At 38.4% G+C, this 22,315-nt stretch overlaps 1 protein-coding gene across 1 annotated transcript in view; it reads right to left on the reverse strand.

The window, feature by feature from the left end:
* Positions 1 to 10,733: 10,733 nt before the first annotated feature.
* Positions 10,734 to 22,315, reverse strand: part of NUP155 (nucleoporin 155) — a 67,310-nt gene continuing 55,728 nt past the window's right edge. The window contains 8 exon segments of the mRNA XM_053906940.1: positions 10,734 to 11,499; positions 11,745 to 13,671; positions 14,283 to 14,389; positions 16,099 to 16,235; positions 18,614 to 18,724; positions 19,607 to 19,727; positions 20,453 to 20,566; positions 21,716 to 21,845. Coding sequence (XP_053762915.1) covers positions 13,533 to 13,671; positions 14,283 to 14,389; positions 16,099 to 16,235; positions 18,614 to 18,724; positions 19,607 to 19,727; positions 20,453 to 20,566; positions 21,716 to 21,845 — 859 coding nt within the window. The 3' untranslated portion in view covers positions 10,734 to 11,499; positions 11,745 to 13,532.

Below are 22,315 nucleotides of genomic sequence, written 5' to 3' on the forward strand. Positions count from 1 at the left end.
GGAAGTAGCTCCAGGCTCTGAGCCACCAGCCCAGAGCCCGACGCGGGGCTCGAACTCACAGAACGTGAGATCGTGACCTGAGCTGAAGTCGGACGCTTAACCGACTGAGCCACCCAGGCGCCCCTAAAATCAGTTTTTTAAAAATCATACATTGGGGTGCCTGGATGACTCAGTCAGTAGCATGTGACTCTTGGTCTTGAGGTCATGAGTTTGAGTCCCACACTGGGTGCAGAGATTACATACATACATACATACATACATACATAAAATGAAAATAAAAATCATATACTAAAAGCTACTATTCAAACAAAAAATTCTGACTAAAATAAAAAAGAGATTTATCAGCTCCCAGGTTCACCTTTAAAGGATGAGGAGGATTTTGATAGGAAAGTGGAGAAAGATCATGAGTTCAGGTTTTTGGGGGGTGGTTTTCTTTCTTTTTTCTTTATTAATTAAAAAAAAAATATTTTTGACAGAGAGAGAGAGACAGAGCATGAGCAGGGGAGGGGCAGAGAGAGAGGGAGACACAGAATGCGAAGCAAGCTCCAGACTCTGAGCTGTCAGCACAATGCCTGATGTGGTGCTCGAACTCACAGACCGCTAGATCATGACCTGAGCTGAAGTCAGACGCTCAACCGGCTGAGCCACCCAGGCGCCCCTCTTTATTAATTTTTAAGGGGACTAAGAAGACAAACTATTTGATTAATCTGAGGGTGAGAAGTATCTTTTTCTCAGATGTTCTCTTTCTTTTTTTTAATGTTTTATTTATTTTTGAGAGAGCGGGAGAGACAGACAGAATCCGAAGCAGCCTCCAGGCTCCGAGATGTCAGCATATAGAGCCCAAAGTGGGGCTCAAACCCATGAACCATGACCTGAGCTGGTGTCGGATGCCTAAACCAACTGAGCCACCCAGGCGCCCCACTTTTTCCCAGATGTTCTGATGAGGCTTCTCATAGCCCTGAAAGGTTATCAGCTGATGCAAGCATGTGGTCAAAATGGCAAGCTGCCCCTAATAGAGGGAGGGGTAGCTGCTGCTACAAAGGAGAATCTCCTTAAAATCTCCGGGTTCCCAGTTTCAGGCTCAGGTTCATTCCATCATATGGAGTAAATGTAGGACACATTCAGGAAATGTAGCTCCTTGAGGCAGATTGTAAATACGAGGCCTCCTATGGGCGCTGCTGTTCTCCACACTGCTAAGATGGACCTAAGCAGTCAAGCCTGCCCTCCCACATTGCCCCATCTCAGCTAACTGACTGGACCCGGTAGGACTTAAGGCAGTGGTATGCTGGTAAATATTTAACCTGCTTTAGTGGGTGGGGAAGAAGCCATGATGTGTGGCATTTGCCAATTTTTGTACAGAAAATTTTTCTACCATGACTGATATCAAGTTAAAGCCTGACATCAACTGGCTCATGAATTTCCTGAAAATGCAACAATTAGCTCTCTAAAACCAGTACCAGTGGCTTTAGCATACCACTGAGTTATCCTGAGTGGGAGAACATCTCTTTTGATAGATTCATCAGAAGAAGGAAGATGTTTCTTTCCCATAAGACCACTTCTCCTCATATCTCATTAACCTAAATTGAGTCACATGCCCTGAATATAACATTTTTCAGATTTCACGACTCATAAACACTGTGAACGTGGGTGAGTTATCTGGATTGGCTTTTAGCTGTGAGGATCTAGTCTGGTCTGTGTTGGGGAAGGGAAGGTAGCTTCATGAAATTGGGTACCTGTTAGGAAAGTGAAAGAGAAAATGGATAGATTGAAAAATTCATTATATCAAGTACCCTAATAATGAGATACCCCAAGTCAGGTTGCTATCAAGATGCTGAAGAACAGATCATAAATAAACAAAAAATATCTATATAGTAAGTACCACATTTCATCCATCCTAAGATGCACTTCCCATTTTGCCATCTTAAAACTGGGATGACTTTTTAATTTTTATTTTCTATAATTTTTTAAAAGTTTATCTATTTTGAGAGAGTGAATGTGAGCTTGGGCAGAAAAGGGGTAGAGAGAAAGAGGGAGAGAGAATCCCAAGCAGACTCCATCCTGTCAGCACAGAGCCTAATGTGGGGCTTGAACTCAAAAACCAAAATCAAAAGCCAGACACTTAGCCGACTGAGCCACTCAGGCACCCCATGGGATGACTTTTACAACAGGTGTCAGACAGGTGGTGGTAGTTACCCGTGCCTGTGCTTCAAAACGTGCAGTGGCTGTCTACACCTCGGCAGAAAATTCCTGAGTTATTAGTGGAACACTTAGAAATGCCTCATCACCAACATTCGTGGTCGTCAGAAGTTGTTATTTGTCAGTCTGTGAAGAGTCTGGGATTTTACCCAATATACAAGCTAACAAACTCTTCTGTTACTATTTCATGAATACTGGAAAAACCCATAAGACTCCTGGAGTCAGAGACTTTCTCAAGGCAAAAGCAGTAAGCAAGAGTGTCAGTATAATGTCCATGAGGTTCCCTGTACCTCCCAATTCTCACAGGGCAGTACAGGTAGCTAGAAGGATGAAATGTGTTGTGTTATAGGAGAGGAATGTTGAGCTGGGAGATTTCCCATTTTATAGTGAGTGGCAAGTAGGCCAACTCATTACATCAGCAAACACAACCCTCAGACATAGCCTGGGTAGGGGCACATGGGTAGCTCAGTCAGTTAAGAGTCCAGCTCTTGATTTCAGCCCAGGTCATGATCTCATGGTTTATGAGCTTAAGCCCTGCTTCAGGCTCTTAGCTGACAGCACAGAGACTTCTTGGGATTCTCTCTCTCTCTGCCCCTCCCCTGCTCTCTCTGTCTCTAAATAAAAAAAAAAAAAAAAAAAAGGATGGGGCACCTGGGTGGCTCAGTCAGTTAAGCATTAGACTCTTGGTTTCCACTCAGGTTGTGATCTCACAATTGTGAGTTCAAGCCCTGCATCGGGCTCTGTGCTAACAATACGGATCCTGCTTGAGATTCTTTCTCTCCCTCACTCTCTCTGCCCCTCCCATGTACTCTCTTTCTCTCAAAATAAATAAACTTAAAAAAAAATGGCCTGGGCAAAGAGCAATCAGGGCATTCTTGGCATGTCCTGCAAGGGCGTGGGACGTGCAGGTTCATGATGGATTGTCCATCCCATAAAATTGTATTGAAAAACACAGATCACAATATCTGAGTCCAAAAATAATTCATAAGTGTTGGTCTGTGAGTATACAATCATTTTGGGAATACCTTAACCAATTTATTGAGCTGTTTTACTTCTTCTTGAATGGCAGATACACAGTTTCACCAGTTACAAGACAGAGGCATACTGTATGGTAATGTAATTTTTTGAAAGCCAAGTTATAAAACACTAAGAAAATTACCACGTTATTCATTGTATATTAAATATCACTCACCTTACGCCTGTGTAAGGAAAGGCTACCCACTTGCATACACATCTTGTATACAATGTCCTACACAATGAATATTTAGGTGATGATGATAATAACTTGACACAAGACATCTCACATAGTTCTTACTGCACAGCTATTAGGTCTTCACAAAACACACACATATGCTGCAGATGTTTATTAGCTGTGTGGGATGATTACTATTTGCTATTCGCCAAGTGAGAATGGATCGTCATCAACGTCTTCATCCTTGTCTTCATGTTGAGTTGAGTAGGCTGAGCAGGAGGAGAAGGAGGGACGGGTCTTGCACAGAGACACAGGTGTGGCAGAGGCAAAAGAAATGGAAGAGGTGGAAGGGGAGGTGGGAGAGGAGGCACACTCTGTGTAACTTTATGGAAATACTTTGTAATTTCTGTCTGACTTCTTGCTCTTATCATTTCTCTAAAAATATTTCTGTACGGCACCGATTCTTCTTCCACTGTTTGTTTTAGTTTCTGTGCCCATATCCTAGAAGGGTCCGTGTCATAAAAGAAGTCAAAAGCAGTCTTGAATAATCAGACCCTTCCTGCCTGATTCTTTAATGTCAGTTTGTTTTCTAGCATTGCTTCTTTTACGTCTTCCTCAAAATCTGGCATTGGTTCAGAAGCACTCCACTCTATCGAGTTGTTTTCAGTTAATTCCTCTGGTGTGATATCTATTAGCGCTTGAATTTCTCCAAGATCTTGAAAACTTTCACCACCCACCTTTTTGCCATATCCAATATTTTTCATGATTTTCTTAATTGGTTTTGTTGTAGATCCTGTGAAATTAGGCACAACATCTGGACAGTTTTCTCTGGCAGGAATTTATTGTTTCGGGCTTGATGGCTTCCACTGCTTTTTCTGTAACAACAATAACATCTTCAGTGGGGGCATCCTCCCGGACTTTCATGATGTTCTCTTGGGTTTCTCTGCCAAAGTATTGATAATTCTTTCCATAGAATACCATGTGTAATGAGCCTCAAGGGTCCTTATGACCCCCTTAATCTAGAGGCTAAATTAGAGTTGTTGTGATTAGGGACAGTAGACCACTTTGACATCTTCCATGTTGAACTCATGAAGTTCTGGGTGACCAGGGGCATTGTCCAATATCCAAAGAACTTTAAACGGCAGTTCCTTACTGGCAAAGTACTTCCTGACTTCAGGGACAAAGTATCGATGGAACCAGTCCAGGAAAAGGGTTCTTATTGTCCAGACTTTCATGTTGTACAATGAAAAGACTGGGAGAGGCGCATGGGTGGCTCAGTCAGTTAAGCATCTGACTTTTGATTTTTGGCTCAGGTCATGATTTCATGGCTCATGAGTTCAGGCCCCATGTCAGGCTCTGCACTGACAGTGTGGATTGTGTTTGGGATTCCCTCTCTCTCTCTGCCCCTGCCCTGCTCTCTCTCTCAAAATAAATAAGTAAACTTAAAAAAATAAAATAAAAGACTGGCAACTAGTGTTTATCTTTTTCCTTCAAGTCTAGGGATTAGCAACTTTATATGTGAGTGTAGTCTTGATCATAAACCTGGTTGCATTTGCACAAAACAGTGAATTTAACCTATCCATTCCTATCTTAAATCCTAATGTTCACTTCTTTTCCTTAGTAACAAATGTTCTTTGTGGCATTTTTTTTCCAGAATAAAGAACTTGTGTCTACACTAAACACCTGTTCAGGCAGATATCCTTTCTCCTCAATGATTTTAATGGCAGGAATCTGTTAACTCTTCTGCCTCTTGCTTGGCAGAAGCTGCTTCCCTTATTATATATGTTTAAGTTTTATTTTAAGTTAGGTAATCCCAACTTGAGGCTCGAACTACAAGACCAAGAGTCACATGCTCATCTGACTGAGCCAGTCAGGCACCCCTACCTTTATATTTAAGCCAAACCACTTTCTAGATTTATCAAACCAGGGGCGCCTGGGTAGCTCAGTTAAGCATCTGACTTCAGCTCATGTCATGATCTCACCACTCGTGGGTTCGAGACCCATGTCGGGCTCTGTGCTGACAGCTGAGAGCCTGGAGCCTGCTTTGGATTCTGTCTCCCTTGCTCTCTGCCCCTCCCCCACTTGCTGTCTCACTCAGAAAGCAAGCAAGCAAGCAAGCAAACAAGCTAAAAAAATTATCAAACCATCTTTTGCTGGCGTTAAATTCTCCAGCTTTAGGTCGTTGTTTCCTTTTGTTCTAAGTTGTCATATAATGACTTCACTTTTTTTAAATAAAGAGTATTTTTTATGTTTATTTTTGAGAGGGAAAGAAGAGAGAGAGGGGAAGGGATGAGCGGGGGAGGGGCAGAGAGAGATGGGGACAGAGGATCTGAAGCAGGCTCCATGCTGACAGCAGTGAGCCCAATTAGGCTCAAACCCACAAACCGCAAGATCATGACTTGAGCTGAAGTCAGACACTTAACTGACTGAGTCACCCAGGTGCCCCTACTTCACTTTTTTTTTTAACCTTTACTTATTCATCCTAATTGAGAGAGAGAGAGAGAGAGAGAGAGAGAGAGAGAGAGAGAGAGCAAGGAAGGGGCAGAGAGAATCCCAAACAGGCGTGGTGCCATCAGTGCAGAGCCCAACAAGGGGCTCGATCCCATGAGATCATGACCGTGAGATCATGACCTGAGCCAAAATCAAGAGTGGGATGTTTAACCGACTGAGCCACCCAGATACCCTATGACTTCACTTTTTCTTGAATTATATGTGTCCAAAGGTATGCCTTTCTTATAGTAATCTCACACCCAAATAAAAGCTGCATTTTCAATGAGATAAAGTATTTTGCAAAAAATGCAAGGTTTTCATGCCTGCTGGTGTAGCTGCAGTGCTGGCTTCATGACTTTTCTTTTTTTACAGTGGTCCTTACACTGGACTAATTTATCTTGAAATGGTGCATAACCACAGTTGCAGACCTCACTGTATGACACAGAACAAGCAATTCAACTTTTTCTTGTAATATCATGAATTTCCTTCGAGAGCCCTTTCAGCATCACTGGAGGCATTTCCTATGGGTCTCCTGGTGTTATTCAAGGTTTATGGGATCGCATAACCTAAATATGATGAAAAATGCACAAGAACCATAAGAGATCTTTTTTACTGCATTGTGCAATTTACTGGAGAGACAATTGCTTGCATGATGATTAGTATCACTTGGCATTTTAAGCAGATACTTGCAACATTTGAGCTCACTGCAGTAGACACAGGTGAGCTACTAAATTATTACAGCAGTATAGTTTGTACTGCAGCTAATCTTATGCAGTTATGATTTAATACTGCACTTTTACATTTGTTTACATCTTGACTACAAATGGTGTTTGTCATGTACAGTCTAAGTGTGTGTGTAAGTTTTGATACATTTTAACTTTTTCTTTTAAGTTTACTTATTTTTTTTAGTAATCTCTACACCCAATATGTGCTTGAACTCAGGACCCTGAGATCAAGAGTCACATGCTCAGGGAGAGTGGGTGGCTCAGTTGGTTGAGTGTCTGACTCTTGATTTCTGCTCAGATCATGATCTTATGATTCGTGGGATCAAGCCCCGAGTCAGGCTCAGGGATGAGCGTGGAACCGGCCTGAAATTCTCTCTCTTCCTCAACCCCTCTCTCCCACTTGCACTCACTCTCTTAAAAAAAATGTTTAAGTCACATGCTCTTCCGACTGAGCCAGACAGCACCGCAAAATTTAACTTCTTATAATAGATTTGTGTACATTTTATGTAAATGCTAAAACAGTAGTATCTACATATATTAATGCATTCATAGCATACTTTTTTTCATTTTTTTTGGTTATATCTAGGTTGTGGAGTTCATCTGTGCATTTTTTCAAACTGTCACAGATTTCCCCAAATCTTCCGATATATTTATTGAAAAAAATCTGTGTAAAAGTGAAGTCCTACAGTTCAAACCCATGTTGTTCACGGATCAAATGTCTGTCTGTCTTTAACAGATCTGTGGTTTGCAAATATTTTATCCCAATGTGTGGGTTATCTTTTCATTTTCTTAATGTGGTTTTTGAAGAGATGTCTTAAATTTTGATGAATTTCAATTTATCAACTTTTTCTGATTCAGGTTTTCTGCATCCTAAGAACATACCTAATCAAAGATCACAAAGATCATTTTTTTTTTTTTACTAGTTTCTTCCAGAAGTTTCAGTCTTACCTGTTAACTTGACATCTGTGATGCATGTCAAGTTAATTTTTGTATATGTTACAAGGTAAGAATGGAGGGTTTTGTTTTGTTTCCGTGTGGATATTTGTTTTGGTGCCATTCATGAGACTGTTCTTTCCCCCACTGAACTACCTTGGCACTTTTGTTGACAATTGGTTGCCTGTACAAGCGTGTGCATGTATTTCTGTATGCTTATTTTGTTCTATTGATTCATATGTATAATCCTTACACAAATGCCACATCATTACCTTGCTGTAACTTAATAGAATCTTGAAATCATTGGAATATGTCCTCCAATTTTATTCTTTTTCAAAACTGTTTTGGCTATCCTAGAATCTCTCAATCCCATATAAGTTTTAGGATCAGTTTGTCAATTTCTACAAAGCTTTCTGGAAATCTGGTTGGGATTGCTTTGGATCTATCAGTTGATGTGTTATTAGTTCAGTCTCCCAACCCATGAACGTTTTATCTTTCTCATTAGGGGTTTACTTTCTTCCAGCACTGTTTTATAGTTTCCATTGCACAGGTCTTACACATATCTTGTCAAAATGTCTTATTTTGTGTGTGTGTGTGTGTGTGTGTGTGTGTATGTGTATATATATATATATATATATATATATATATATATATATATATATAAATTTTTTTTTTTTTTTGGTGATCTCTTCACCCAACCTAGGGCTCAAACTCATAACCATGAAATCGGGTCGCATGCTCTTTTGACTGAGCCAGCCAGGTGACCCTCTTATTTTATTTTAAGGCAGAGAGAGGGGGTATTTTTTCTTTCTTTTGTTTTTTTAAATGCTATTTTAAAGGAGTGTTTAAAAATTTTTAATTGTTGCCAGTATATAGAAATGCAATTGGTATGTTGACCTTGTGTCCTGTGATCTAACTTATTAGTTCTACCATTTTTTCCTAGTTAGTAGTTCTAGTATTTTCTGTATATTCCATAGGATTTTCTATATAATTGCCTGTCCATGTATTTATTTCTGCTTTTCTAATTTATACGTTTTTACATTTCTTTTGTTTGCCAAGTTGCAATGATCAGAACCTCCAACCACAATGTGGAAAAGAAACACCCATATTTTGTTCCCAACTTCAAGGAGAAAGTTTTTGGTCTTCTACCATTAGGTGTGATTTTAGCTGTACATGTTTCATAGATGTCTTTTTATCAGACTGAATAGGTTCCCTTCTATTTTTTATTTGCTGAGAATTTGATTATGATATGCTTTGGTGTGATTTTGTGTCTGTCCTGATCTGGATTCATTGTGTTTCTTGGCTCTATGGGCTTATCGTCTTCATTATATATAGCACTAGGAAGTAAGTGGTAAGCAAGATAGGTGGACAGATATAGTGGACTTATGTGGAATGCTGTGTGCCTAGCATTCAATTCTTTAAGAAAACACTTCTTTCCTGGTCTGTATACTTCTGATGATCCTGTACCACCACACCCCAAGACTGAGTCCATGACTCAAGCTGAGTTAACCAGAACCTTTCCTAGGACTTCTCCATTGACTATATGTCTGGGTTAGAGTGAGGGAGATAAAGTCACTTGACACTCCCTGCATTCTCCCAGGAAGTATGGAGTAAACTGTCTGCAGACACAAAGAATAAACATGAAGAGAAGAGCAGAACTGACCTAGAGAAAGCCCTGAAGATATCAAGGCTCTGGAACTAGCCATGCAGAAGTAGGTTTATACTTGGACTTCTTAGTTTTGAAGGCTAATAAATTCTTCTTTGGCTTAAACTAAAATTCTTATTTTTGTTTTTGCCAACTGCAATAAAGTCCTAATGCCACACCAGAAATTTGGAATTTCTTCCAAGGAAAACGTGGGAGTATAATATATGTAGGTGTACATTTTTTCAACATCTTTTCTTTCTTTTTTTTGAGAGAGCTTGCGTGCGCATGTCCCTGAGCTGGGGGAGCAGCAGAGAGGAAGAGAAAATCCTAAGCAGGCTTCACGCCCAGCGCAGAGCCTAATATGGGGCTCAATCACAGGGCTGTGAGATCATGACCTAAGCCGAAATTAAAAGTCGGACGCTTAACTGACTAGGCCACCCAGGTACCCTGCACTAACGTTAGTGTGGAAAAGGAACAAAGAAGGGTTGTAAAATTAGAGGCAGGAAGACCAGTTAGACATTACTGTAGGCATCCAAGTGAAGTAGAATAACCTCATTAAACCCTAAAAAACCTAAAATAGTGAGATAATTGAACAGATAAATGGACATTAAGAAAACAAACTTGCTAAGAAATTGGCGACTGGATTTGGAAGGAGAGGGAAGAATTTAAGGATACTACTCATATTTGAGTAGAAATTTCAGATGATAAAGACTGAGGTAGAAAATACAGGAGAGGGGCATCTGGCTGGCTCAGTTGGTAAAGCATGAGACTCTTGATCTCAGGGTCATGAGTTCAAGCCCCATGTTGGGTGTAAAGCTTACCTTAAAGAAAAAGAAAAAAAAAGGAAACAGAGGAGGAGGAACAGGAGTGGGCAGATTGCAGGGAGAGGAGTGAACACAGATCCAGTCACATTTTGACTGAGGAGCTTTGGAGGTCAACCAAATACAAATGTTCATCGCACAAGCAAAAACTCAGGTGTGGGCTGGAGATATGATAATCCCAGCTCCTGCATGGTAAACTGATTAATCTTAAAAAGGGTTAGCATCCTGCTGATAGGAGCTTCCTAAATGCAAAAAGCGTAACTGAGGGCTTTAAAACAAATGTTTCATTTCAAGCACATCACAATGCAGTTTAGAAATGACGTTTAGAGGTGCCTGGATGGCTCAGTTGTTGAGCGTCTGACGCTTGATTTCAGCTCAGGTCACGATCCCAGGATTGTGGGATCAAGCCCAGAGTTGGGTTCCACACTGGGCATGGAGCCTGCTTGAGATTCATTCTCTTTCTCTCTCTCCCTCTGCACCTCCCCCACTTACACATGGGTGAGCTCCCTTAAAAAAAAGTTTATTTGCAATAAAAAAGAAGTAAAAATAATAGTATTGTTAAATTAATATTTGAAGTATAGAACAAAACTAAATAAAAATAGATTACATTAGTTCTTACCAACTTTTAGATTTAAGTAAGTCTTCTACTTTAATCTTCTTATGAGGAAAATGTGCTTATTAGGAAAACAAAAGTTTGCAGAGTTTAAATGATTTATTAGAAGGCTCAAAAATATTCTGGAAAAGATGTTTTATTATTAAGAGAATTTAAATGAAAAAACTGATAGAAAAATGAAAGAAAATTATGTGCCCTTTCAAGACCTTTACATTTAATATTCCAGGTTTTCATTTTCTTGATACAACTGTATCACTTTCATAATTTTTCCTCTCATGAAAAAGAGGAAAAGAGGGCGGGAAGTATCCTGAGGAAGAGAATGAGCAATCTGTGATCCTGAGATGAAATGAACCATAAAACATAAATGTGGAGGAAATGCATGTGATGGGTAGAGAAGTGTGTTCAATGAACAAGTCACTAGAAAGTCACATATGTTATAACTAAAGAAATGTTGGACATACATCACATGCATTTCAGGGTCAATATCCCATATCTTGCAGTTACTCAAAATAGATTTTTCTCTTCTTTCCTGACCATTTTGCCACATGAAAATGATCTACCTAAAACAAATATGTCACAATCAAGATCTTCAGTGACTCCTCACTGCCTACAATGAATGCACTGTTTCATAAACAATGTTATTATTCATTGTCTATATGTTTAATAGTCATTATAAAGAAATGTGTTGAATACATACCAAGTACAAAATACACTAATACAGTAGATAAATGTGCCAGAACAATGCTATTCCAAGTTTGATCCAATGACCACCAGTATCAGCATCACATTACAGGTGGAACATTTATTTTTTTGAGGACACCAGGTGGTTCTTATGAATTAAAAGTTTTAGAAACACTGTTCTAGACAGTTAAAAAGGAGAGGACCTAGGGGCGCCTGGGTGGCGCAGTCGGTTAAGCGTCCGACTTCAGCCAGGTCACGATCTCGAGGTCCGTGAGTTCGAGCCCCGCGTCAGGCTCTGGGCTGATGGCTCGGAGCCTGGAGCCTGTTTCAGATTCTGTGTCTCCCTCTCTCTCTGCCCCTCCCCCGTTCATGCTCTGTCTCTCTCTGTCCCAAAAATAAATAAAAAACGTTGAAAAAAAATTAAAAAAAAAAAAAAAAAGGAGAGGACCTAATGTCTCTTAGGGGTCTCACTCTCCCAAGGGTATGGAAAACATCTGCTGAGTAGCTGGAAGTTTTATAAACCTCAGAAGGTGTTCTGTGATGAAAGGAACAGGGTTGAGATTTCTGACTCCTAAGGACCATTTAGCCCTGTTAGCTTTCCTTTTGAAAGATAATAGCTTTAATATTGTGAGTTGAGTATATTTAACATGGATATTAATGTATTTGTGTGTAAATGGTCTAATTATATATACGTGTGTGTGTATACATTTTTTTTTTCCAGGACTGGAGTCATGGCTAAATAACATTTAAGCAAGACTTTCATTTTAAGTAGACATGACAGAATTTTAAGCTTAGAAAATTAACAGTGTATAACTTAAATTTTACATATTAAAAAAACTAAAGGAACTGAAAGCTGAAGATTATGAGAGGTAGTGGTACCTATGTATGACATTTTGACAGTCCATTAAATATTATGAATTAGAAGATTATGGGAAAAAGGGAACTACATTCTAGGAGAATATGAAAAGGTCAACCCATGATCTTGGGAAAGTATAAGAAAAATATTTTCAAAATGTACTATAAAAATTGTTAGACATGTTTTAGTGACAATAAGCAGAAGGTGATTACTCTTGATAGCATAAAAGGTGAAAAGAAAGAAGTCCATGTTCCTGCTTTTTGTTAGTCCTGGTCATTCCCACTCTATTCTCCTCCCTTGTTGCCATGACTTTGGGGCACTTGGTTAAGTTTATTCCAATTTGTTGAAGGCTAAAAACTACATTCCTAACGATTTTGCTTTATATATCGTATCTTGGGTAAAACTCATTTATTATGGTTATTGACTGGGGAGGGAGAAGGGGGAATCAAACAGGGAGCAAATTCCCAGATGATGCTTATGTGGCCATTTGGTGCATACTTTGAGAACCACTGCTTTAATGGAGTCAGTAATCAGTCTCAAGGACTGGTAGGTAGACACTAAAGGAAAACAGTATCTCTCTGTGTAGGTTTTTAGGACATAGAACATTTGTTACACATTTGCCACCTGCTCAAGAAACAGCCAGGTATGTATTAATTTTTAGGAATTGTGGCAAAATTAGTAGCTGGAAAGAAATTTCCTTTCCAAAGATGAACCCAAAACCTAAATAATTTTTAAAAAGAGACAGTGTTTATTTGCCTGTATTAGGATTAGGCGCCTGAGTGGCTCAGTCGGTTAAGCGTCCGACTTCAGCTCAGGTCATGATCTCGTGGTTTGTGAATTTGAGCCCTGTGCTGGGCTCTGTGCTGACAGCTCAGAGCCTGGAGCCTGGAGCCTGCTTTGGATTCTGTGTCTCCTTCTCTCTTTGCCCCTCCTCTGCTCATGTTCTGTCTTTCTCCCTCTCAAAAATAAATAAACATTAAAAAAAAAAAAAGGATTGTTGTAGAATCCAGTATTATGGGACCTGCTCAGCTAGCCTATTTAAGTTTTGATATCCATATCCTTGGACTAACTTGAAAATGAATAGCATAAGTTCAAAATTTCTGCCTGCATTAAATTAAAAATAAGAGTTTCTAAATATTTTTTATTCTTGTGTTAAGATCATAGGTAATCTTAGTTCAGGTGTTTCTTAACCTGATTATTAAAAAACAAAATAGGAGTAAAAAATAATTCATCTGGCAAATGTACTGTTTGTAGATAGTAGCCACTTTTAAAACCACATTTCTATTAAAATTGTTCTTAGATTTACAGCACCTGATATCTGGACCCAGCTGAGCTTTTATTTTACAGATCAAAATGCATAGATGAAAATACATTATAATATTAATGAAGCCGTTCGAGTTTAGCCTGAAGAGATTTAAAATTTCCTGTGATGGTTTGTACTGCTACTGACGAGCTCATAGACTGAAGCTCAACCAGATAACCACAGATAGCATCCAGGGACAGATTTGTAAATCTTCTCCTGTAAAAGAAAAGATACCTGATCAACTATCAATACATTCAGAAACATTTCCTCTCCCCTTTCTCACACGGGAGTTTGCTTTTTTTTCTCCCAAGAAACATTTCCTCCCATAAGACTTCTCTCCAACTTCTGCTAATTTTAGTACAGTCCCACAAAGAGCAAGGATTATAGGATTAACTAAATGATAAATAAATGAAAACAGACAAGAAATGCAGGAGATAGGTGAATTACCACATAGCCACCATTTTCCTTTGGAAGATTATTATAATGGGAAAGAAGCAATTAAGTATGACTCCTAAAATGAAATTATTTACATTTTTTTGGTCTTTTCAAACAAATATACCTTGAAATGACCAATAATATCACAAAGACATAACTGAACTACACTAAGTCACTAATTCAAAACAGAAGCAGTGTAGAAGTAATTCATAACTCATATCACTTTACCTATAGAAAGGATTTAGGACAAGGCTTGAAAAATGGTAAAAACTCTAACCTTTTATACATGCTAATTGGTATCATTCAACTAGTCAATCTCCACATCTTCCTTCATTCTCTCCAAGTTAGCTGCCCAGATACCTATTAGAAACATTTGAAACGGTTATAGTTACCTCTCACAATTTAAAACTTGGCTAGGATTCTCAACATATCTTGCCAATAGCACATGTATGCAATCCAAAAGGTGCAGTGGCTTCTTCATTCTGTTCCAGAATGGATCCTATAAAGAGAATATACATCATGAGTTATAAAGCAAACTGTGTCAACTGATTTTTCTTTTCTTTTTTGTCAACTGATTTTTTAATCATTTATGTTTCTCTTCTTGATAGCTGTGACATCACTTTTACTTTACACCCATGCACACTTAGTCTGATACTGTAAATAAAAGACTAAACCAGTAAAGAATCTTTTTAATTAAAAAAAAATGTTTTTCTCATTTTTTTATTTGAGGAGGGGGTGGGGAGAGAACAGAGAGAGAGAAAGAGAAAATCTCAACCAGGCTCTATACTCAGCACAGAGCCCGATGACCCTGGGATCATGACCTGAGCTGAAACACTCGACTGACTGAGCCACCCAGGCGCCCGTGCTGAAACCAAGAGTTGGACACTCAACTGACTGAGCCCGTGAACCAGTGAAGAATCTTAATTCTAGTTCTAGTCTTACCAGTTACTAGCTATGTGACTTGAGCCCTTGTCAGATGTAGCAGAAAATGGGGATACTACTACTTGCTCATTTCCCATCGTAGGCTCATTGTGGGGCTTAAATGAGATATACAAGAGCCTTGTAAAGCACTGCATAAACGTTTTGATGGTGCTACCATAAAAGAATGATATATACGTCAACAAGATTTCATTTGGATCTTTTATCTTAGGATAAAAATTAGAAAATACATAGTCTGATAAGGCTCAATGTGGTAAGAAAGATTTTTATTTACATTGAGGTATAACTGACACCTATTTGTTTCAGGTGTACATTGTAACGATTCGCTATTTGTTTATACTGAGAAATGATCACCATAAATCTAGTTACCAGGCATCACCATCACAGTTAACAAAAGTTTTCTTTTCTGGTGGTGAGGAAGATGTTTGGTATATTTTAAATGAAGTTATAAGGAATAAATTCACTGTTATTTTGTTTTGTTAAAGTAAATGGTAATTCTTTTTTTTTTTAAAGGTTACAATTTACTTAAAAAAAAAAATTTTTTTTTTAATTTATTTTTGACAGAGAGAGAGAGACAGAGCACAAATGGGGAAGGGGCAGAAAGAGATGGAGACAACAGAATCCGAAGCAGGCTCCAGGCTCTGAGCCATCAGCACAGAGCCCGATGTGGGGCTCAAACTCCCGAACTGTGAGATCATGACCTGAGCCAAAGTGGGACGCTTAACCGAATGAGCCACCCAGACGCCCCATTAAATGGTAATTCTTTATGGGTTTAGCCTATTCCACCAAGAGTAAAGCAAATATAACTATATTTACTAATATTATCAAATATTTTATTTTTATAATATAAAGCAAAACAACTCATTATCGGTTTTAGAAATCTAAAGTATGATAATTTATGTTCAACAAATGAAGCAAATTTCTGATCGATTTTATCATATGAGATATAAATAAAAATGCTCTCCCTCTTTTATCCAGAAATGTTCATTTACCTTAAATAAAATTATTTCGGGCTGACTGGTTGGGTCAGTCAGTTAAGCGTCTGATTTCAGCTCAGGTCATGATCTCCAAGTTTGTGAGTTTAAGCCCTGTGTTGGGCTCTGTGCTGATAGCTCAGAGCCTGGAGCCTGCTTCAGATTCTGTGTCTCCCTCTCTCTCTGCCCCTCCCTTGCTTGCACTCTACTTCTCCCTCTCTCTTAAAGATAAACATTAAATATAATTTTTTAAATTAAAAAAATATTATTTCATTTTATTTCATATTTTCCTTACCCGTGACTTGAACAAGTGATCATATACTTCCAGTAGCCTAGGTAATGGCACTCCAATTTCATTCATTGTCTGTATTACAAAACCTACATCCCAGTTCAAAGTACAAACTTGCTGTTCTAAAAACTGCACAATAAAATCTGGAGAGGGAAAAAAATCAGAAATTAGAATTGTTAACTCTCTCCCCACCCTCAGCTTATTGAGCTATAACTGCCATATTACATTGTGTAAGTTTAAGGTATACAATGTGATGTGATACACATACATATTGTGAAATGTATACTCCAGTAAGGTTAGTTAACATGTCCTTCACCTCACATAATTACTATTTTGTTGTTGTTATAGAATTGGTAATTCCTGATACTAAAAAGTAGGCCTTATTCTCATTTTTTACTACTTGTCATGTCATAAGATTGTAACAATAACACTCACATTCATATTTATGATACTTAAAATCTGAGACTGACCAATGTGAACATCCATGGGCAAGAGGAATCACCGAAAAGGCTGCCACTGAACCTGCGTCTCCTCTAGTATTTACCATACAAAAATTTTGCATAGGTAATCAAAATTCAAAAGCCCTAAACTTCTAGTTTGAAGCCCTCAGAAGTTTGTCATTGAAAGATGGACCAAAAAAAAAAAAAAAAAAAAAAAAAAAAGGAAAGAAAGAAAGAAAAAGGACTCTTCTACCCTAAACTTCGTTGGGCTCAAAAATTAAAAATCCAAGTCAGTGGGTGCCAGGGTGTCTTTGTCAGTTGGTTGTCTGACTCTTGGTCAGGTCACGGTCTCATGATTCACGAGTTCAAACCCTGCATTGGGCTCTGTGCTGGCAGTGTGGAGGCTTCTTGGGATTCTGTCTCCCTCTCTCTTTGCACCTCCCTTGCTCACTCTCTCTCAAATAAATAAACATTAAAAAAAAGTAAAATAAAAATAGAAATCTAAGTCAAAGCAGAAATACCTCAAAAGAAATTATGTATAACGTGGCCTTTTTAAAATTATTAAAATTGTTAAGTTTTAATTTTGTCTTTATTTTCCTCATTAATGAAATATCATGGCAGTTTCAATCTATACTTACAAGAAAAATGGCATGACTATAATGGTTTTATTTCTTGACATCTTCAGGGAAGAGGTCCTAAATCAGAGATGGTCTATAAACAAGTCTCTATCCTCATTTAAAAAAAAAAAACAAACAAAAAAGGGGCACCTGGGTGGCTGAGTCAGTTAAGCATCCGACTTCAGCTTAGGTCATGATTTCACAGTCTGTGAGTTCGAGTCCCGCGTCAGGCTCTGTGCTGACCACTCAGAGCCTGGAATGTGCTTCAGATTCTGTGTCTCCCTCTCTCTCTGCCCCTCCCCTGCTCATGCTCTCTCTCTGTCTCAAAAATAAATAAAAACATTAAAAAAACAAAAAACAAAACAAAACAAAACAAAAACCCACAAAGAAAACAAACAAACAAACAAAAAACAGGGGTGCCTGGGAGGCGGAGTCAGTTGGGCGGCTGACTTCGGCTCAGGTCATGATCTCACAGCTCATGAATTTGAGCCCCGTGTTGGGGTTTGTGCTGACAGCTTGGAGCCTGGAGCCTGCTTCGGAATCTGTGTCTCCCTCTCTCTCCGCCCCTCCCCTGCTCACACTCTGTCTCTCAATCTCTCTCTGTCAAAAATAAACATTAAAACAAACAAACAAACAAACAAAAAACAATTTAGGGGTGTCTGGGTGGCTCAATCAGTTGAGCGTTTGACTCTTGATATCAGCTCAGGTCATGATCCCAGGATTGTGGGATCGAGCCAGACATTGGGCTCGGCACTGAGCATGAAGCCTACTTAAGATCCTCTCTCTCTCTCTCTGCCCCTCTCCCTGCTCGTGTGCACTCTCTCTCTAAAAACAAAAAACAAAAACAAAACCCAATTTAATGTTATGTTGTGAGCACTTTCCTGGTTCTCAACATTTTTCAAAAACACTAGGTGCTTAACATTCTACGTTATGGGTGTATTTATGTTAATTTACAGTTGAAGAAAACATTATACATTGGCAAATGGCTAATAATTAAAAGTCACTACATAGATAACAATTATTGTCAGTATATTTGGATAAGAAAGGGGTTCAAAATTGCATTTTTAACACAACTATCTACTATTTTAAAGAAAAATATGTCCTCAGTATAATAGACTGCAGTTGAATTAATCACAGATTGCCCATGCAGAAAAACACCAGCCATTTTTCTTTTCTCCTTGAACTTGCATAGCGTTACCAACAATATAATCATAACAGTTTGTTAGCACTATTTCCAGATAGATATATAAACTTGGAAGGTCAAACAAAGAAAGTTTCCTATCTATTTATCAACAAATTTCTGCTATCTTTGGAAGTCTTTCTGGAGAGGCAGAAATAAACTGCTGAGCTAAACAGCAACAAAGAAACAATTCAACCCTGAAGAACATTGCATTTCCACTGCAATGAAGAAAACCATCAAAAGAAAGCAAAACACCTCTGATAGCACTTAAGGTTATTGCTTACCTAAAGGAAAGAAGCGAGGTGTGCCAGCATAAATTTTGCCAAGGAGCACAACCTTGAGACTAAGAGCATGCATTCTATCCGGGGAGCTCAACGTCACACTTTCATTCAATTCTGCAAGAAAAAGACACGCCATTAGAAACCTAAATTGTTTTTTAATGGGAAATGTTTAAATTGGCTATTTTATTCTGTTTCAAGGTACAAATGCCCTAGAAATGATTCTAATATAATGAGCAGATACTGGGGCGCCTGGGTGGCTCAGTCGGTTAAGCGGCCGACTTCGGCTCAGGTCATGATCTCACGGTCCGTGAGTTCGGGCCCCGCGTCGGGCTCTGTGCTGACAGCTCGGAGCCTGGAGCCTGTTTCAGATTCTGTGTCTCCCTCTCTCTGACCCTCCCCTGTTCATGCTCTGTCTCTCCCTGTCTCAAAAAATAAATAAAACGTTAAAAAAAAAAAAAAAATGAGCAGATACTGTGTTTCTGTTAGTGTTTGAAATACTCTTGTCTTACCAGGGCGTTCGTTACAGGATTCTGGGAAAGTGTCTCAGAATCCCTTATTAAGAAGTACAACCACAGAGGCTGCTGACTGGCTCAGTCAGTTGTGAGTCTGACTCTTGACTTCGGCTCACATCATGATCTTACAGTTCTTGAGTTTGAGCCCTGTGTCAGACTCTATGCTAGCTGTGTGGAGCCTGCTTGAGATTCTCTGTCTCCCTCTCTCTCTGCCCCACCCTAGCTTGCGTGCACCTCCCTCTCTCTCAAAATAAATCAACAAACATTAAAAAAAAAAAGTACAACCACAAAAATGACACATCCTTTTCTCTGAGAGCCCTCTCCAGTATAAACTGAGGTCATTCTCTGGAGGACCACCCTTTGCCATGTCTACGTACCCTCCCCTCACCCTCTACTCTAGATACAGGAGAGCCACTAGCAGCTTGCATTCCTCTACCAAGTCACTAAATAATGTATGCTAATATACCCATAAGTGAGCACTTACCTTTCTCTATGATATCTTGCCAAAGTGTCTGCACCAATATAGGGTCTGAATAACCAGCACAATGAATTATTGCAAGCTTACACTCTGCAAGTTTAAACGGGTCAGCAAATTCCCCATAAAGCTGTCAGAGAAAATGTCATCATTATACATGCAACCAGAGGTCAGCAGTCAGAAATTAACAGTGATGCACTCTTTGACAATTAAAAGTAGTCAAGGATTTTATTCAAAGTTCCTAATACATGATACAAAGACATGATGACATACAGCTGTCATAACCCCCGATTAAGAATGGTGAAGACACGGTAAATACATTTAAATAGATTTCAACATCTGTGCCTTTTTCCCCCCTTGGCTGGCAGGGAGATACTGCAATGATATTTCTTTTATAATTAGTGTTGTCTAAACTAGGGTTTCCAAAATCTTGGAAATACTGACAAATCTCAGAGTGTTTCACAGTATTTGGAGAAATGTTCAAGAATAATTGAAAAAGGAATTGCTCAGAAATACAGAGTGGGAGAGGCTTGAAGATACAAGGAAACATAAATTACTTTTCCAAGACAAGAAACAAGGCCATAAAATAGATGGCAGGAATTTTAACAAAGCCCCATGTGAGGCTGATAGATTTTTGGTAGAAAATGGCCTGCAAAGAGCAAGTAAACTCTTCCTAAGAGTAAGATACCACAGCAGTGATTTGTCAGCCCAGCAACATGCTCCCAAGAATGGCTTATCTTATTTTGTGGAGATAGATTAATCTTTCCCATGAAACACAGAGTAGAACACAAAAGAAACAAGGAATCTGTAGATATTAGGTGACTGCTAGAGTAATTCAACTTGCTTTTTTATTACCTTAGTTATGTCCATTAGTTCGGAATCCAGCTGAGAAATTGCATCCTGTACTGAAGAATGATGGGAATATTGCCTTTGTAGTGTCTCTTGTATCTGAAGTTGGATCCTAGCAACCTAGTTTGGATTAAAAAAAAGCAAGTCTTATGTTCTTTATGATAAATCAACAAGTACTTGAAGGAATGATTCCTAGTATCTGAGTTTAAGTTTGTTAAAGTAAAACTAACGTATACAAAACAGCATAGTGACTATAGTTAATAACACCATAGTGCATATTTGAAAGGTGTTGAATAGATCTTAAAAGCTCTTATCACAAGAAAAAAAATTGTAATTATGTATGATGATAAATGTTAACTAGACTTAATATGGTGATCATTTTGCAATATCTAAAAATACTGAATCATTACATTACACATCTGCAATATGTTAGATGTCAATTACACCTCAATAAGAAAAATGTGTAAATAAAGACCTAAGAGACCAGCAACTCTTCATCACAACATAAAAGATTTCAAAGGAAGTATACTGTGGCAGAGAGCCTATGCTACCTCTAACATTCGTTCTTCCCATGACTGTAGCCAGACAATACCTACATTATACTTCTCAACTCCTTTGCAGGGAGATACGATATAAAATTAAGTTCTCTTCAAAGGAATGTGAGTGGAAGTAAAGTATGTCACTTCAGGGTTTAGGTCTTTAAGAGAGTGAATATGCGTCTTACATGTTTTTTGTTTTCTAACTCCCTTTGAGAGAAGAAAAAGATAAGACCATAGGAGACAATAAAGCTGTAAAATAGGGTCTTGAAATCAATCAAGTGGAAGAAAGCCAATGGCCAATCAGGAACACCCACTCTGTGGATATTTGTGAATGACGAATAAGCTTTTGTATTTGGACCATTATATACTTCTGGGTCTCTTAATTAGGGCAGTTTAACCTACTCTATTTCATATATCTACTCATTAGCTTCCAGAATAGATGGTAATTGTGATATAACGTCCTTGGTGTTGGAACAGTTGGAAAAAAACCTTCAAAAATGCCACAGAGAAAAAATTTTAATTACAGTAATGTGCTGTGACCCAAGTGCTACAGACTTAAAATCTTTTAAAATATTTATATCTAAATATGAAAATAAACACATGTAGGCAGAAGAGACTAGAATAATGCTGACTGCTACTGACCTGTTATTGACTGGAAGGAAGAAGGAAAAATGGAATAAATGTGGCTACTGATCAATGCAGACAAAGCTTAAGTATCTTTAGCACTTACTTCCATTTTTTCTTCTAATTCATGAAGGAATTCACCATCTGCGGCTATTGATGAAATGGCAGTGGAACTTTTGGCACTAAGAATGGCTCGAGCAATGTACTCTAGTCGCTGCTGAAGTGAAATTTCTGTGCTGGGAGGAAAAACTCTTATTTTATTTATATGAATTCCTAAGGATCCAATATACAAATATATCAATTATGACACATTATTTTTTATACACCAAATGAACATAAAAGGCCATTTAAAACTTGAAAAAATTATTACAGGATTTCTAATAAAAGAGATCTACAATTTAAGGCATCAAATAAAGAAATACTTAAGTTTATAGCCAAAAAAGTTACATCCTATTTTAAAACTTTAATTCAGTATATTAAAACTTGGATTCTTCTAAAACTAAAATTAAGGAAAACATTCTCGATTACTCCTCACATTCTTCGCTTCTCTACCTGAATATGGCCAATCTACATGTGATCATCCACAAAACAACTAGATTGACCTCTTTTTTTTTTCTTTTTAATTTTTTTTTTTTTTTAACATTTATTTTTGAGACAGAGAGAGACAGAGCATGAATGGGGGAGGGTCAGAGAGAGAGGGAGACAC

This window comes from Panthera pardus, unplaced genomic scaffold (genome assembly GCF_024362965.1).
Source record: "Panthera pardus isolate Hobbes unplaced genomic scaffold, ASM2436296v1 HiC_scaffold_2, whole genome shotgun sequence".
NCBI classification, from domain to species: domain Eukaryota; kingdom Metazoa; phylum Chordata; class Mammalia; order Carnivora; family Felidae; genus Panthera; species Panthera pardus.